This window comes from Cynocephalus volans, chromosome 9 (genome assembly GCF_027409185.1).
Source record: "Cynocephalus volans isolate mCynVol1 chromosome 9, mCynVol1.pri, whole genome shotgun sequence".
NCBI lineage: Eukaryota > Metazoa > Chordata > Mammalia > Dermoptera > Cynocephalidae > Cynocephalus > Cynocephalus volans.
In genome coordinates, this window is record NC_084468.1 from 132,638,789 (window position 1) to 132,653,482 (window position 14,694).

General features: G+C 37.8%; 1 protein-coding gene across 8 annotated transcripts in view; it reads left to right on the forward strand.

The window, feature by feature from the left end:
* The window catches only part of DCLK2 (doublecortin like kinase 2), a 142,990-nt gene that overhangs the window by 110,912 nt on the left and 17,384 nt on the right, over positions 1 to 14,694 (forward strand). For all 8 annotated transcript variants that reach the window (XR_010024475.1, XR_010024476.1, XR_010024477.1 and 5 more), the window contains 3 exons: positions 1,331 to 1,388; positions 8,760 to 8,879; positions 9,111 to 9,257. Coding sequence is in view for 4 of the 8 variants with exons in the window: in XM_063108834.1 (XP_062964904.1) it covers positions 1,331 to 1,388; positions 8,760 to 8,879; positions 9,111 to 9,257 (325 nt within the window). In the remaining 4 variants the exon portion in view is untranslated. The remainder of the gene's footprint in view (positions 1 to 1,330; positions 1,389 to 8,759; positions 8,880 to 9,110; positions 9,258 to 14,694) is intronic.

Below are 14,694 nucleotides of genomic sequence, written 5' to 3' on the forward strand. Positions count from 1 at the left end.
AAAAATCTCCTGTAACACATGTGCCAGGCACTCTTCTAAGTCTATACTTGTAGTATTTAATTCTTAGAAAAACCCTCTCAGTTAATACTTAATTGAATATAGTTCAGAATACATGAGCTGTGACTCTATTTAAGATCAGAATCAGCGAAGTTTTGCCTGTTTCAGGCATTTTGTGTGTGTGTGTGTGTGGCTAGCCCGCATGGGGATCCGAATCCTAGACCTTGGAGTTATAACACCTTGCTCTAACCCACTGAGCTAATGGGCCAGCACTTACTTCAAACCTTTTGTAAACAAAATTAAAATCAGGGAAGACTCAGATTAGAGTCTTTGTGTTTACATAGGTAACTATCCTGTCTTTCCTAAGTGGTGGTTTTTATTGTTTATGGGGAATTTTCCAGAAAGTTCTGGTAAATACCGTTTTTCCATTTTGTTACATCTCCAGTAAAGCTTTAGTGTTCCTTACATTGATTGGTACACAAACTAACTCCTTGTTCTCCAAGCCTTTTTGTTTAGCTCTGGTACAAAGATTGCCACCCAACTAACAAATTAAGCATTTAAAATATGACTTCTAAAGACTCATTAGAAAACTGAGGCAGAGGGCCGAGCCCATGGCGCACTCGGGAGAGTGCGGCACTGGGAGCGCGGCAACGCTCCAGCCGTGGGTTCGGATCCTATATAGGAATGGCTGGTGCACTAGTGCCGGTCACGAAAAAGACAAAAAAAAAAAAGAAAGAAAACTGAGGCAGAGTTTGGTTTTATGTTAATGTAGGGGAGCAATTTAAATAAAATTTATTTTTCCAAGCTAGGCCTCATTAGCATGTTCTATGACTGCGTGCCAAAAGCAGCTACACTTAAGAGAACTAATGTTTTGTAAGAATACTGCAGTGTTCTTTATTGAACTGTTTTTCTATACTGAAAGATATTTTTTGGCATGTTCAGATTAAATTATGTGCAAGTTTAAAATTTTTTCAGTTAATTTGATCCATTTTTCTTGATTTTATTTTGTTTTCTAAGAGAACTATTTTGAGATTTAAGTATGAAAAAACTATTTCTTGTATAGCTCTGCTATAAAATTTAAATACTTTACATAAGTTACTTAATATTTTAATTATTAATATTTATAAAAAGAGATTTAATTGACATGTAGTCTGGCTTTGGATTTTTCTTTCTTTTTTGGGTAACTTTCTCCCCTGACCCCACTCAATACTGTCTCTGATGCACAGAGGAAGAAACCAAGTCTGTCTTCCCCGTGTCTGTGCTATGGAGGAAGTCGGGAATGATAGTATCTTTGATTTAGGTCTTATGTGGTCTTACTCTGATTATTCCATAGGTCCACTGGAAAGGAGTTTGCCCTAAAGATTATAGACAAAGCCAAATGTTGTGGAAAGGTATAGTATGCATAACTGCTTCATAAAACTGAAAGAAGTTGGTGAGATGTTTACTGTGATGAAGGAATCTAAGTGGGTACTTGATAAGACCATCATAGCAGGAGTAGATCACCAATAATAGTGGGGAAAACAATCAGGCTTCTTTTTCCTACCATTTTCCAGAAACTTTGATCCTAAAACAGTAAATTGATTTGATCTTGGTCCTAACTATAGAAAATGTAAGTTTTCTTTTCTGGGAGATGCCAAAACCCCAGCTATACTCAAAAAGTATGACAAGAACTGCGAGGGGTCTGAGACTTTACCCTACTTTCAAGCTAACAGTTTAACATTCCAGCTTCAGAGAGGCTGGCAGAAGATAAAAGATTCCTGGGTCAGAGACAAAAGACTTTATTACTTGTGGCACAGCAGGTAGCATGAACTTCATATTTGTATTGGTTACCCCCAAGTCCCATGGAAGTGACATGGAGGGTCCCAGTTGGATGCTGTAGACACAGTGGGTTTGTGTCACAGCTGAGGAAGCCCAAGCTTAGGAAACCCTCAGTCTTACAAGGTGGCTGCTAGCACCTGGCCAACTTTGTACCCAAGGAGAACGTTATTTTTATGATCCTTTTATCCCTAAGGGAGACCTTATCTCTGTGTTCCAAGGGTGCTTGCTATACAAATATCCTTGGAAAGATAGTTTGGAACAAAAGATGATGCAAGATGTGCAGAAACACTGTGAAGAATTGTCTCCACAACAAGATGAACTTTTATCTTCTGCCCACTCTCAAATTGGAGCTGGGAAAGGGTCAACTGATGAAGTGCGATTAGAGTACTGATACTTTAGCTGTATTTGGAAAAAAAAAATATTCTCTAACAGTAATGACAAAGACATTTTTAGATTCCTTTCTGGTAGCATATCAGTCAAGAGAGCAGGCTATAGAATTGCACTGTCTAACCACATAGCTGCCAACTACATATGGTTACTGAGCACTTGAAATGTGGCTAGTCTGAATTGAAATCTGCTATAAGTGTAAAATGCACACCAGATTTTGAAGACTAAGTACTAAAATTAATGTAAAATATCTCATTAACATGTTTGTATTTGATTACATGTTGAAATAATATTTTTGATATATTGGGTTAAGTTATATTTTTAAAATTAAATTTACCTGCTTTTTACATTTTTTAATGTGGCTTTTAGAAAAGTTATAATTACATGTATGGATCACATATTTCTGTTGGACAATGCTGCTCTAGAGCCAGATTATATAAAATTTAATTCTGGCTTTGCCTCTTCTTGCTGGTTGAACTTGGAAAAATTATTAACACCTCTGTGCCTCTGTTTCTTCCTCTAAAATGTGGTTATTAGTAGCACCTAAGATATAAGGTTATTATGAGGATTGATTAAATTATGCCATGGAAAACATGTAGAAAAGTCCCAGTATATAATAAGACTTGAACACATGTTAACTATTAATATTACTGATATGCCAGGGGAATTTAGAATTTAGAATTAGCAGGATTTAATGTGATAGTAGTGATTTTATATTTATGGAATTTCTAAACTAGTCTTTATTTGACATCCACAAAATTGTGTATTTTTAACAGAAAACTTAAAATACTGTGGTAAAGTTTTAGAAAAATCTTCGCAGAGCTCCGGAAAGGAAAATTCAGGAGGCAGATTTACTATTTACTTATTTTACTACTCTGGTGGTTAATGAAGCAGAGACTGTGCAAAATGCCTCCTTTTCTTTGAATAAGTAAGGTTTTCTTTTCTTTGTATTTAATTTTCTTTAAATAATTCTCTGTGCTTTTACTTACTCTTATAACAATATTATTAACTTTTCTCAACTGTAGTAGCATTTTCCCCGTCTGTAAATAAGTGTTGCTCTTTCCAGCTGGTATTGTGTGATTTAAGCAGAACGTGTCATAATTTGAGGATCCAGATTCTATACAACTATATTAATTTTTTTTTAATTGCTATGGTAAGAATACTATTTACCTGAGAAAAATTTAAGCAGCTGTTTCCATAGTTTAGGGAAGATCTTTGTATGCAAAAAAAAAAAAGTAGTCTGGTACACTAAGTACGGAGGTAAACGGTTAGGTCACTTCAATCATTTGGATCTTTTATTTTTCCTTGTTGAATGTCATTCTATTTTTTTACAGTTTATGATCATACACTTATTTCCGTCCTTACGTTTTGTTTACTTGAACAACTATTTTCACATTAAGACTGTATTAAATTATAATTTCAGAACTTGATTTGCAAATAAGTTGATTTTTTTCTCATTAAGTTTTATTTTTAGAAAAAAATGGTATAGAGAATTTGTTTTTTAAAAAACGAATTTGGGAGGGCATTCATCCACTGTTCAGGGGTATTGGTCACCTCTGCTTTGTGGGTTTTATACAGAAAGTTAATAATACTGAAAATAATATCTGCCATTTGTTAAAATGTATTATTTATTCAGTCTTAGATATATAGGGATTTTGCACATTATCATTAATGACTTGCAAAACAGATGTAGGAAATGCAGACTCAGATTAAATAACTTCCCAAAAGTCACACAGAGGCAGAGCAATGACTGGAATTTGGGGCTGTTTGGTTACACAGCCTGTATATTGGCCAATCTACCACGCTCCCTCTCTAAGTTCAATTTATTCATTTCTTCATGTAATAAGAACCTGGGAAAAATTCTTAATCTCTCTTGCCTTCTATTTGCTCTACTGGAATATACATGAGCATTATTAGATTAATTTATTCATTTATCTTAGATTTGGTGGGTCTGTTCTGTGTGTAAGACACTGTCCTGGGAATTGGGTAATCTAACATAAATTAATACCAATTCTGCAGAGAGTGTTATGGGAGTTCAGAGGAAGCATATGGGAGAGAAGTAGGTGACCAGTGAAGATGCCATAGAGGAAGAAGCATTTGAGCTGGACCTGGAACAGTGGGTAGGATTTTGGTAGGCAGCAATGGAAGAAAGCCTACCAGGTGGCCAGAAGAGCCTGAGCAAAGGCCCAGAGGATGGAAAGCACGTTGGGGTCTTCTGAGCAGGAGATTATTACAAGATCTGCCTTAGGGCCAGATTTATGGAGGCTGTTGAGAAGGCTGTGGTACTTGTAAATTTAAGAATTCTTCCAGTTCTAATATTCTCTTTGATTCTAAATAAATATTTATCGAATTCCCCCAGTATATGAAGCCCTGAGCTTTCTGTTATGGTCCTTCTCTCTCTTCCCACCTTATACAGTTTTGCATTCATCATCTACCTGTTACAGGCCCAGGCAAGACATAAATCTAAAAGTATTTTGTATTAGTTTCCTGAGGCTATTGGAATAAATTACCACAAATATGGTTGCTTAAAATAACAGGAAATTATTCTCTCACAGTTCTTGAGGCTAGAAGTCAGAAATCCACGCTCCCTGTGGGGCTTTGGGGTAAAATCTGTTCCTTGCCTCTAAACAGTGTTCTTGGGTTTGTGGCCACATTACTCCAGTCTCTGCCTCCATCATCACAGTGTCTTCTCTTCTGTTTCTCTCCATCTGTGTGAAATCTTCCTCTGCCACTTTCTGTAAGAACACTTGTGTTGGCATTTAGGTCCCTCCCTGGTAATTCAGGGTTATCTCTTCATTGCAGAATCATTAACCACATCTGCAAAACCCCTTTTTCCAAATAAGGTAATATTTACAAGTTTCAGGGATTAGGACTTGATATCCCTTGGTAGCCATTATTCAATCTACTACATATGTTTTCCACAGAAACCACATGTAGTGATTTGAACATTTTATATCTCTTACAGTATTATCCTCAGCAATGTTCACTAAGAATACAGATGTCAGCTGTAAAGACGCTGTTGGGCAAGAGAAAGGCATGGTGTTGATTTATTCACACAAGCACTTCAGTGCCTGCTGTGTGTTAGTAACTGGGCTAGTTGCTGGAGAGTGAGGTCGGTTCCAGAGCGTTACAGACCAGCACACAAACAGTTAAAGGAGAGTGGGAGGGCATCTGAGATTGGAGCAAGCGCAGGGGGCAACGAGAGCACCTGAAGGGGAATCTAATCTACCTCAAGTGAACAGGGCAGGCTATTTAGGAGAGGTGAGATCTAATCTTATCCTGAGGAATACATAATTCAACAAGAAGTGGTTAAAGAAAGTTCCAGATAGAGAAAACTACCTGGGCAAATGACAGAAGTGAAGGTGAGAGATTGGCAAGAGGGATAGAAGTGAGTGGGTGGATTCAGAGGCTACTGGGGAGGTAGATGGGTGGGGACTGGGGGTTGATTGGATGTTAGAGGATGGGAGAAGGAGAAGTCAGGGTGGAATTTCTGTATCTGCTTTGGGCAGTCAGGTTCATCCAATGAGACAGAGAACACAGGAGGAAAGGACTGTTCTGTGGGTCTGGTTTGGGATATTTGCTTATTCTCCTAATCTCTCTCTCTCCCCCCTATTCTTTTCCTCCCCATTAAAAATCACCATGGCCGAAGATAAGGCAGTATCTTTTGCCAAGTTAACAGTTTTCTTTGTCATTTACTCTCACACAGAATCTTGGAACACTGCCATGAAATGATTCATATGTAAATTATTTGGAGTTAGGATCATGAATCACTTAACATAAACGGTAGATGATTGAATAATGTAAGTTCAGTATGATTCAAGACAAAAGTGATATATTTAGAAATATTTTCTTTGAAAATGTAATCTATAGAGTATTTTTACATATTAGAAACAGAGTACATATGGGATGCATAAGAGATAGGAAGATAACATTTGTAAAGATTTTTATGTAGTACTTTTGCTTCTGATGATGGTTAGTTTAAAAAACAATTGTTCCTTCATGGACAAGATACAAGGAGGTTGAGAAGCAAAATCTAACAGGTCCCACATCGCAAGAAAAGCATTCACTCTGTGCTTAGAATACTAACTATTGTCAAGTAGAATACAGGAAGCTAAGATAAATAATGGCGTAACACTGCTGGTGGCACTGAGAGAAGTTCTAAAATATATCCCAGAGGACTTTCTGTTGTGCCTTTCATTGAAAAAGATAACTTTTGGGAGGTGTAGTCTCCTTATGTGGTAGACATCTTATTTTAACTCTAATTTGAGAGAGGACACTGGTGATGGGGATTATTTTACATCTGTCACTCTAAATTAACATCACAAACAGAGCCCCTGAAGAGAGGTAAATTTATAGACTCTTCCAACTTTGGAGAAAATGAGGAGCAGGGAGTAGAATTGAAGCAATAGATCTATTTAGCTTTAAAATAAAAAGCCTATTTTACTGCAGTGGTAGTAACTGCCATTGTCTTGCTTCACATAGAGTGAAATATGCATAAATGCATTTGCTTGCTTTTATGTGTTCACAAAAGCATATCTAACTCCACTTTTTTAGTGTGATTAAGGACATGCTTGACACAGATGATCCAAAAGCTTCAAAATTTGAGAATAAATGTGGAGGGCTTGCCAAGTCTTTGCTTTGTGACCACAAGGTCTGTACAGCTGCTTCCCTTGGGAGGGACCAGGGTGCTCTCTGCTTTGTGCAGCTGCTCTGTAACTTAGATGAGACCTGGAAACAGGTAGGAGGCCCTGTGCCTGGCTTGCCAGCTGCGGTTTGTTAGGTTCTGAGAACCACTGTTTTTTTCAATTTGGAAGCGTTGTTGAATCCTAAGCCAGTCAAAGACTGCTGGGCTCTTAAATTCATTAAAATTCATTAAAAGGAGACTAGATTCTCCTTCTTGCATGAAGCCTGGTGTGTTTCTTAACCCCCAGCCCAGTGTGATGCTGCCACTTGTTCCTATCTTTTCAAGGAATTAAATATTTTCAGCTTTATAGCTATCATTTTCATGTTGAAAAATCTCAACTTTTACCAAAGAATTCCCCTATGAAAGGTGATGATATGTAGTACAAGAAATGTGGGCTGGGATGTCAGAAACCTAGGTTTACATTCCTACCTGCAAGGACTGTTCTAAGGGATAAAGTGTTAAAACATTACGCAAGTACTTTGCACAGCAACTGACAAATAGTGAGCAGTTCCCTTATAAATCTTGGTTCCTTTCTTTCCCCTACCTCTGTTTAGCATTTGCATTGTCATTTGCCAACATTTGTTAAGTAACTACTTGGACAAGCACAGTGCATTCAACACTCAAGAAACAACCCTCCATGTGTAGGAGCTTGCAACAGATTTTTTTTTCTGTATGTTATTTATTTTTTATTTATTATAACTTAAACGTCCAGCTATTGTCAAAAAGGATTTGAGATGGCTTGGAGTAAAAATAAATGTACACATAGATGCACAAAGACAAGAGAGGAACCATAAGTGGTATCCTGAACCTAGGGATAAAATATTTATCTTACTACTGCATCAGAACACTAAATTTAGCTCTGAGTTTCATGAGAGCAAAGGCAAAAAGAACAATATGAGTGATACACAAACATATAAATCTATATATACACATATATGTATTTTTAAGTAGCAAATGATATCTCTTGTAGGTTTTATATAGAAGCTATATTTGAATACCTAGAATGTGTGAGAGAGCAGTTATCAAATTTTACAGAGCATTCTCTAAATTCAAAATAATTTATCATTAAAGTTAATGAGGATCAGCAAGTGTGGCATTGTTGAGAGGTTTTCATGTCTCATTTAAAACAGAGCAATCATGTTCATGATTCATGGGATGGTGTATTGAGAATAGTTCCTTAATTCTGTAAGTAAACATCTTCTTACAGTGCTGATCCCAACTGCATTACTCACCAGGACTGATAATTAGGTGGTGTTTTCAGAGAAGTGATTAGAGTTAAAATGAGAATAGTGGTCCCCTTGGAACTGTATGTTTCCAGATTTCTGATGATAAGGAACATACATCTGGTAAATGATTTCATACCCAGACATAGAGGAAGAAAGTTTGTTTTTCATGAATTTATACAGGTAATGGTTTAAAATGTTTAATGCCAGAAGTTATATGCCATAAACATGCAAAGTTTTCTTATATGCCTAGTCTTTATTTCTGAGTGTACTGAAATTAAAATGTGGTTCCGTCTGAATTACAAAACACTGTGCTGTGTGCCCAAGCTTTCATAGCATCACAGCCTCTCAAAGTGTTGGAAATAATGAAGCAATAGAGGGCAATTGCCTTATGTGCTAGGGCAGCACCACTGATTCCTTGCAGGGGATGTTCAGAAGTCTGTTTCTTTTTGCTAGTGGCAATGAGACGTCCACCCTGACCTTTCCTGACCCTGCAGGACAACTAGGCCAGGGTTTGGTTGTCTTTGTGCAGAGAGAGATGCTTCTTTGGCATCAGATCTATAGACTGTGTGTTTTCTTGTCCTTTAGGTCATAGGGAGAAAGAAAAGGGTTCTGTGATTTCTGATCCCCCTCTCTCCACTCTTTGACAGGAACACCTGATTGAGAATGAGGTGTCAATACTGCGCCGAGTGAAACATCCCAATATCATCATGCTGGTTGAGGAGATGGAAACAGCAACGGAGCTCTTTCTGGTGATGGAATTGGTTAAAGTAAGAGGATGGAAAGATTTCCTTTATGCTAAATCCCAAGAGTTACAATATTCTTGAAGGATCTAATGAGAAAAGTGTTTCACTACCTTGTAACTTTTATTATTTGTAGTCATCAATTTTAGTGGCACTTGTATCATTTTCTTCATCTACTGTAGACCGATGAACCTTCTTTCTTACCTTTGTAGGATTGCACTGTTGATGTTTTGATACATTATTTTATGTATTCTTTAGGGTGGAGATCTCTTTGATGCAATTACCTCTTCAACCAAGTACACTGAAAGGGACGGCAGCGCCATGGTGTACAACCTAGCCAACGCCCTCCGGTATCTCCATGGCCTCAGCATTGTACACAGAGACATCAAGCCAGAGAATCTTCTGGTACATCATCTCTGCTTTTCTGGTTCCAACTCATGCTTTTCTTCTTTTAAAATGATCATAATCATATGCAAACAATCATATACAAATAACGGCATTTTAGAGTCTATACTAATCCTGCAATAAGGCACTAAGAGACTTTAAATTTAGAAAATTATCAAGACTCCAGTCAATAACCATAAAATACTAATGGATTTCTTAAACTGATCTGCATTACTGTTTACCAGACATTAGAAAATACATTTTCATTTATGTTTTGATTAATGGTACTGACTGAAGAAAAGTGAGCAGGAAAATTGTGGGGCAAAAAATTGGAATATATTGGAGACATAGGCTCATAGGAGACAGAAGTAAAACAGAGGTTCATTTATGTGCAGGACAGAATTTTGGAAATAGTCTACTTCATTCATCTTAGCTTTACAGATGATTTTTCTTCTTTAGCTAATTTTTCTTGTTTAAAGCCTTGTTTATCCTATTGTTCTATAGAAAAAGTCTTATTCTACTATAGCACTCAGAGACCTTCATAAGCTGTTCCAAATTTACCTTTCCAGCCTCCTGTCCTGTTACTAACCCTTCCTTATCCACCAGACCCAGCATGGCTGTCACCTTCAAGCCATATTTAATTCATCTTCATGGTGGGCCATAATAACTAAACACTGCTTGCTAGCTGATAGCTAGTCCTCGTGACTACATTGTAGAGGAATTTTAGAGAAGCTAATTGGGAAACTTTGCAAGCACACACACCTCCAAATACACACAGGATAGATGGCATCTCTGTTTTCACCTTTCAGGACTGAGTATCATAATTACTGCTTGGGAGGTGAGCTTATTCCCCCATCCTGAGTAGTTAAGACTTGACTTTATCAACAGCATTACACTTCCATTGCTTCTGTCCATATTGGTCTTTATTTGCAATGTCTTCTCTCCCAGCAAGGTGGGGAAACCCATTTATCTTATGAGACATTCAGCATATGTCGTCTTTGACATTGCTCCAGACTCTCTGGGCAGAGTTCAGTCATGGCCACCTCTGGTTTCTGCTGCACTTGCCACAGTGTTGTGATTTTACCATTAATTTGTCTGTCTCCTTCCTTCCATTGTAAGTACCATAGGGACAAGGTTTGTGTTTTAGTTATCTTTATATCTCCAGTAAGCCAAGTAAGCACATAGTGGACATAAGGAATAAATGTTTGGTGGTTGACCATTCACAGGCACTCAGCTAGCAGCTGGAGATTGAACACAAGTCTTCAGAGCTTACTTCACAAATAATACTGCACAAATAATATGCATTGAAAGGAATATGCATTGATGCATAGGCCATCCTGTGGGCTTTTTAATTTTTTCCTGCTAATCTACAGCGTTCATTTTCCCTTTTTGGTAATACCATTTGATGATTTCTGAGTGTCCACTTAAAAGTGTGTGCTTTTTTTTTTATTACTCTCTTTTTCCTTGAGGGAATTGTATTTCATTTCTGTATGTTCCTATTAGGAAAAGAAATATCCCTGCTCTGTTTTCTAAAAAGAAAAAAGGGCGTGTTATGTACTGGGTTTTGTGAACTGTAGTGAGGAATGGAGACAGAGTTCTAAACCAAGTCTTATGATGACAGTAAGGATATATGCTGTCCTTGGAACAGGCTTCCCACCCATTATGACCTTGCAGTGTCTGCCAGGCACCTCCAACATCTGACTGAATTTGACTAGGGGCTTCACTAGCAAAGGTGATAGGGCCACCTTTCTCCAAGTGTGTCCAGATACAAGTACTGTGGTGTCAGTGAGGGTGCCCCTTTGACTTCTTCGTGCTCTCACAGCTCACCTCACCCCAGTGGCTCCAGTTATTGACATTGTCTGTAAATATAGGAGCCACATGTTCCCGGGGAACCACTGGTAACTCTGGAGCCAGCCTGTCCTGCAGCTCTGATTGCTAAGGCCCAGTGAGGAAGGTGACTGAGGCATTAGTGAACCTCCCTGTAAACCAGAGTGTCCATTTCCCAGCTCACAGATCCCACTCTCACCTCCCATTTCTTCTCTTCTCCGCTCGCAGTTTAATGTCTGTAATGTCTCCCCAGAATCTGATATCTGCTTTTCTCTTGTCAGGTTTCAAGGGTAGATGATGTAATGGGGATTGACATCTCCAGTAGCATGTATCTCAGAATTTAACCAGGAAATCAGAATCACGCCCATCTAGTTTATCAGCACCACACTCTCCCGAGTGAGCCACGGACCGGGCCAACGCCCATCTAGTTTAACCTGGACTAGTGAGTGTTCACTTCTCTAAAACCTGCAGCAACCCCCTTGTGCTACCCAAAGGGGAGGGAAGATAAAACTGTTGTCCGATGAGGCTAATGTGTGATGCAGAAAAGCCATGGGGGATCAAGCTTCAGAAACCACCTTAGTCGTACATATCTAAGTAAAATATATGTCTGCCATTGAAAACCTAACTAAACCATTCAGCAATTCTAGATTTAGTCAGGTTGACATTGTCCTAGGAGGAGAAATTGCCATTGAGGCCCTAAAAGTAGATACCCAGAATGACTGTCAGACTCTTCCTGCTCTAAGGACTAATTCAGTTTTTAAACATGTGAGCATTCAGACATCGGATTTGCATCCCCTTCTCTGGAAGCAGTGTCATAATTTAAAGCCCTGCCAGCAGAGATGTATGGGTTGCCATGCCAGGGAGCACAGGGATGGCTGTTAAAGCTGTGAGTTACAGGCTGGTGGTGCCCTGTCAGAGTTAACTGAGGGAGACCAGTGATAAATCCAGCTTTTCCAGGAGTTCTGGGGACGGGGGAGAGAAGAAGTTTGGTTTCTCATATTTGAGATCCTTCTAAGTCATTATGTAGACATTTTATTTAGGGAACATGCAGCGTTTCACTGTGTGTGTGGAATCTGCATTCCTCACATTTTTTTATTTTTGCATTCTGAGAGCAACTTCTGACAGAGACATCTCTCAGCTTGTGGTGGAACATTTGAACACTGCAGGGCTAGGGTTCTCACAGTTATGCTTGTTTAAATCCACTCAATCTGTGTGCAAGTGCAGGCTATAGTCAGCATTCTGACAGGTCTACCCAGTTGTTTTTCAGTTACAAAATCTTTTGCAGAATGGTGGGGGAGAACCAATAATGATCCTGGCTGGAATCCCTGCTTGTCCACTCACTAATAACTTGAGTTCTGTGTGCCTCAGTTTCCTCATCTGTAAAATGGAGATAACAGTTGTCTGCCTAATTGCCCAGTGGGGTGACTGTAGAGGTCCAATGCGATAATATTTGGGAGAATATTAAAATCTCCAAAATCCTTAAACATGTCAGTTACTTGGGAGAACTAAACTCTGCCAGAAAGCCTTTGGGGTCCCTGTTCATTTATTCACTTCTTTATTAAAATCAGGTTCTTAAAACAGTACTGTGTGTGTTCCCACATCTATATAAACCTCTATGTTTTTTCCTGCTTTGAAGAGAATCTCCAGCTAAGATTTGAAATTTACTCATATTATCTTTTACATATTTGCTTCTGTGTCTAGCATTGGAGAGAGATGAATCAGATAAAATATTATTTCAGGCTTCTCTGCCCCTTACGACATTTCCCTTTTGATGTTTAGTCATGGAGTACCACTTGCCCAGACATAATTCAGCAATCATAGACTGTTCAGTCCCTTTCTATTTATGCTTCTGCATCTGTTTCTGAATTCTTTATAGGGGAAATAAAAAAGGGGACTTCTGAGTATCTGGCAACAACCCCTAAATACCCATAGGCATCTCTAAATTGAGTGTTTAACATAAACATTTTTCAAAAATTGTGCCTAATAAATGTATTTTTAAGTTATAAAAACAAAATAACAATGACATTAATAAGACTTTGTTTTTTACTCTCATAATACAGACATTTAGGGAATTGTGCTTATAATGTTCTTATCACTGCAATTAGGGAATTTCTAAAGTCTGGGTTTCAGTAAATGCATCATAAATTCTAACTATAATTATATCAGATGGTTCTTGTTAATGTTTACATTAAACATAATGGATGGAAAGTTGTACTGAGACTGTGGAATGACTAAGAATCTGGAATCTCTCACTTTAGGCTAAATCTTTAATAGTTTTGAGTATGTTTCTGCTGAGTTTTGGGCTGGCTCAGAGTTGTAAATATCTGTGAGGGACTTAAAATCCTCACCATAACTCCTATGGCACTTTAAAATCATAAAGATGTATGCTGGGTATGTGTATATAGTACATAAGCATGGAAGAAGTTATTAAAATACCAAGGTGAAAAATGTTCTTATTAAATGGATAAGAGCATCACAGGAAAGGGAGGTATTTCAGTGTCATCCTTTTCAAGATGCCTGTAAAGTTTGGAGAATCACTGATATGGGGGAGCTCTTGGGTTCTTGATCCTTTTTTATTGATGGCTGTATAAATCCCTCCCCCTCATTAAGTTATCAGACTAATGGATGACGTTAACATGCTTATCTTGAAAAAATATCATTTTCTAAATTTTTCTCCTCCTCTAGTTAGTAGTGGTTGAGATGAAAATCTGGTTCAGTTCATGGTAAAATACGAGGAAAAGCAAACAAAAATATGTTTTAAATATAAAAATACATGAGTAGTTAAGGATAACACGGTCAAATCTGAATTTTGCCGTTATGTACACTTGTTTGCTTCCAAAGCTATCCATTTAGAATATTAACTTTCAGACTTTTATCTCATAAGGAAAGTTTGCTTATCTATAAAATTGATTTTTCCTGATTATGGAACCAGTACATATTCATTGTAAACATATTGGAAACTACTGGAAAGTACAAAGAAGAAAATTAAAGTAATCCTTAATGCTACCACCTAGCGATAAACTTGTTAGCATTGTGGGATATTATATTTTACATATAATTTTGAATACAGGCATACCTCAGAGATATTGTGGATTTGGTTCCAGACCACCACAATAAAGCCATTATCACAAAAAAGTGAGTCACACGAATTTTTTTGGTTTCCCAGTGCATATAAAAGTTATGTTTACACTGTAGTCTCTTAAGTGTGCAGCAGCATTATGTCTAAAACAAAAACAATGTACATACCTTAATTAAAAACACTTTTGCTAAAAAATGCTAATGATCATCTGAGCCTTCAGCCAGTCGTAATCTTTTCACTGCTGGATTGTCTTCCTTCTATGTCAGTGGCTGCTGAATGATCAGGGTGGAGGTTGCCGAAGGTGGGGTGGCTATTTCTTAAAATAAGACAATAGTGAGGTTTGCCACATCGATTGACTCTTCCTTTTATGAAAGATTCCTCTGTAGCATGTGATGCTGTCTGATAGCATTATACTCATAGTAGAATTGCTTTCAGAACTGGAGTCAATCCTCTCAATCCCTGCTGCTTCTTTATCAACTCAGTTTATGTAATATCCTGAACCCTTTGTTGTCATTTCTACAATGTTCACAGCATCTTCAGCAATAGAGTCCA